General features: G+C 68.3%; 1 protein-coding gene across 1 annotated transcript in view; it reads right to left on the reverse strand.

Annotated features, from left to right (window-relative positions):
* Positions 1 to 711: 711 nt before the first annotated feature.
* Positions 712 to 1,805, reverse strand: part of TMEM54 (transmembrane protein 54) — a 2,592-nt gene continuing 1,498 nt past the window's right edge. The window contains exons 3-6 of the mRNA XM_009284851.1: positions 1,556 to 1,615; positions 1,189 to 1,377; positions 960 to 1,094; positions 712 to 804 (exon numbers count right to left, since the gene is read on the reverse strand). Of these exons, the coding sequence (XP_009283126.1) occupies positions 712 to 804; positions 960 to 1,094; positions 1,189 to 1,377; positions 1,556 to 1,615 (477 nt within the window). The remainder of the gene's footprint in view (positions 805 to 959; positions 1,095 to 1,188; positions 1,378 to 1,555; positions 1,616 to 1,805) is intronic.

A 1,805-nucleotide genomic window follows, 5' to 3' on the forward strand; every position in this document is an offset into this window, starting at 1 on the left:
CCCTGTGGTCCCCACCGCTGTGCCCCCCCCACGGCCCATGGGGAGAGAGCTGGAGCCCAGCTGAGGCTGGGGCAAGGGGGAGCCCAGGGGGACAGTCCCCAGTGCCAGGGGGGCTCCTGTCCTGGCTCAAGTGGGGGAAGGAGGATGGAGGCAGGGTCTGCCTTGAGTGAGGACGGTCCCCTCCAGCACCGGGGACAACCCAGCCCGGAGGGAAAGGCTGGCGGCAAAGCCACCGCTGCATCTCTGGCAGGCGCGGTGACACGGTCCAGGGGACAAAGACCCGGTGGCTCGGGGGCCCCCCAGCACCCCCCACGCATGCACACACTGCCATGGCCATGGGGCTGGGCCAGCCAGCCCACAGCCGGCGCACGGGTGGGGGCCGCAGGGAGGGGACGCACTTCTGGTCTCTCAATACCTGCAGAATAAAGTTTGTGCCCGTGCAGTCAGTGGTGGGAAAGGGGCCATCGATGCTGAGAGGAAAGTCCCTCCCCGCAGGGTCTGGATCCAGCCCAGTCACCTCCCTCGCTGCAGTCCCAGGCGGCTGGAGGCCACAGGGACGGGCTCGTGTGTCTCAGCTGGTGGCATCCAAGGGACGTGTCTGCCCGATAGTCGGGCTGGGCGGCAGCCGGGTCCCATTGCGGGGCTGTGCGGGTGCTGGGATGGGGCAGGACTGGCCGGGGCACATCCACGGGGTCGGCACTCGGGCCCCACTCAGAGCTGGGCGGTTTCCACACTGTCCAGCCTCAGCAAGCCCAGGCACTGCCCAGGGTCGGGGCTCTCCACGGCGGCTGCCTGCAAGGAGACCTGCAAGCCAGAGAGGATGGTGAGAACGAGACCAGGGCGATGAGAGCTTTGGGTCGGCAAGTCCTACCCCCGTTTCGGAGCCCCCGAGCCCAGCCAGGTCCATCCCAGCCCTGCACGGGAGCGGGTCGGTGCTGAGCCTGGGGACCAGGAGTCACCTCCCTCCGGTGCGCCCTGCGGCAGCAGCAGCCAATGTGGAGGAGGTCGATGGTGAGCAGGAGGCAGCGGATGCTGAAGACGATCTCCATCGAGTCGAGCAGGAGGGAGATGGCCCAGAGGGTCAGCGTGGAGCTCTGCGGGGACACGGGGTGTCAGGTCCCCACCTGCATCCCCCCATGCCCAGCGCAGGCATCCCCAGCCCCAGCCCACAGCGCACTGGGGACTCACATAGACACGGGTGGGATCGAAGGGGCACTCGCGGGAGACCGGGGCGAGGGCGACGTTGGCAAAGGTGCAGGGGGCCAGCAGCACCCGGCCCTGACTGCCCAGCGTCAGCCCGATGGAGACGGCCAGCCCCAGCAGGCAGGACAGGCAGCCCAGGCTGCTGCTGGCGCTCAGGGTGAAAACCGCCCATTTCTGCAGGAGGGGAGAGAAGAGGCAGCGCGGCGAGCCAGGGCCGTGCACGGCCGCCTGTCCAGGTTCCCTCCCCAGGGACGGTCCCCGAGCAAGGGGACGTGGCGGCCGTGTGCGCTCCATGGGATGGCTACAGCCCGACGGGTATTGGGCGAGGGGCTGCGGGGCCGGGGGTGCTTACGAGGGCGGCGGGGGCAAGGTAGCGGGACAGCATGAGGGCAGCTATTCCACAGGAGATGGTCTGCGAGGAAGTGCGGGGAGGTCAGCGACGCATGGCGCCCACCTGCCCCAGGGACATCGGTCCCCTTTCCCTGTCGACACTGTCCCTGAAAGCTCATCTGGCCAATTCAGCACAGTGGGGGGGCAGAGCTTCATTTCCCCCAGCCTCCACCCCGTGACAAGTCCCTGTGCATTTAAACCCCACCAGTTTT

Source organism: Aptenodytes forsteri, unplaced genomic scaffold (genome assembly GCF_000699145.1).
Source record: "Aptenodytes forsteri isolate BGI_AS27 unplaced genomic scaffold, ASM69914v1 Scaffold7, whole genome shotgun sequence".
Classification (NCBI taxonomy): domain Eukaryota; kingdom Metazoa; phylum Chordata; class Aves; order Sphenisciformes; family Spheniscidae; genus Aptenodytes; species Aptenodytes forsteri.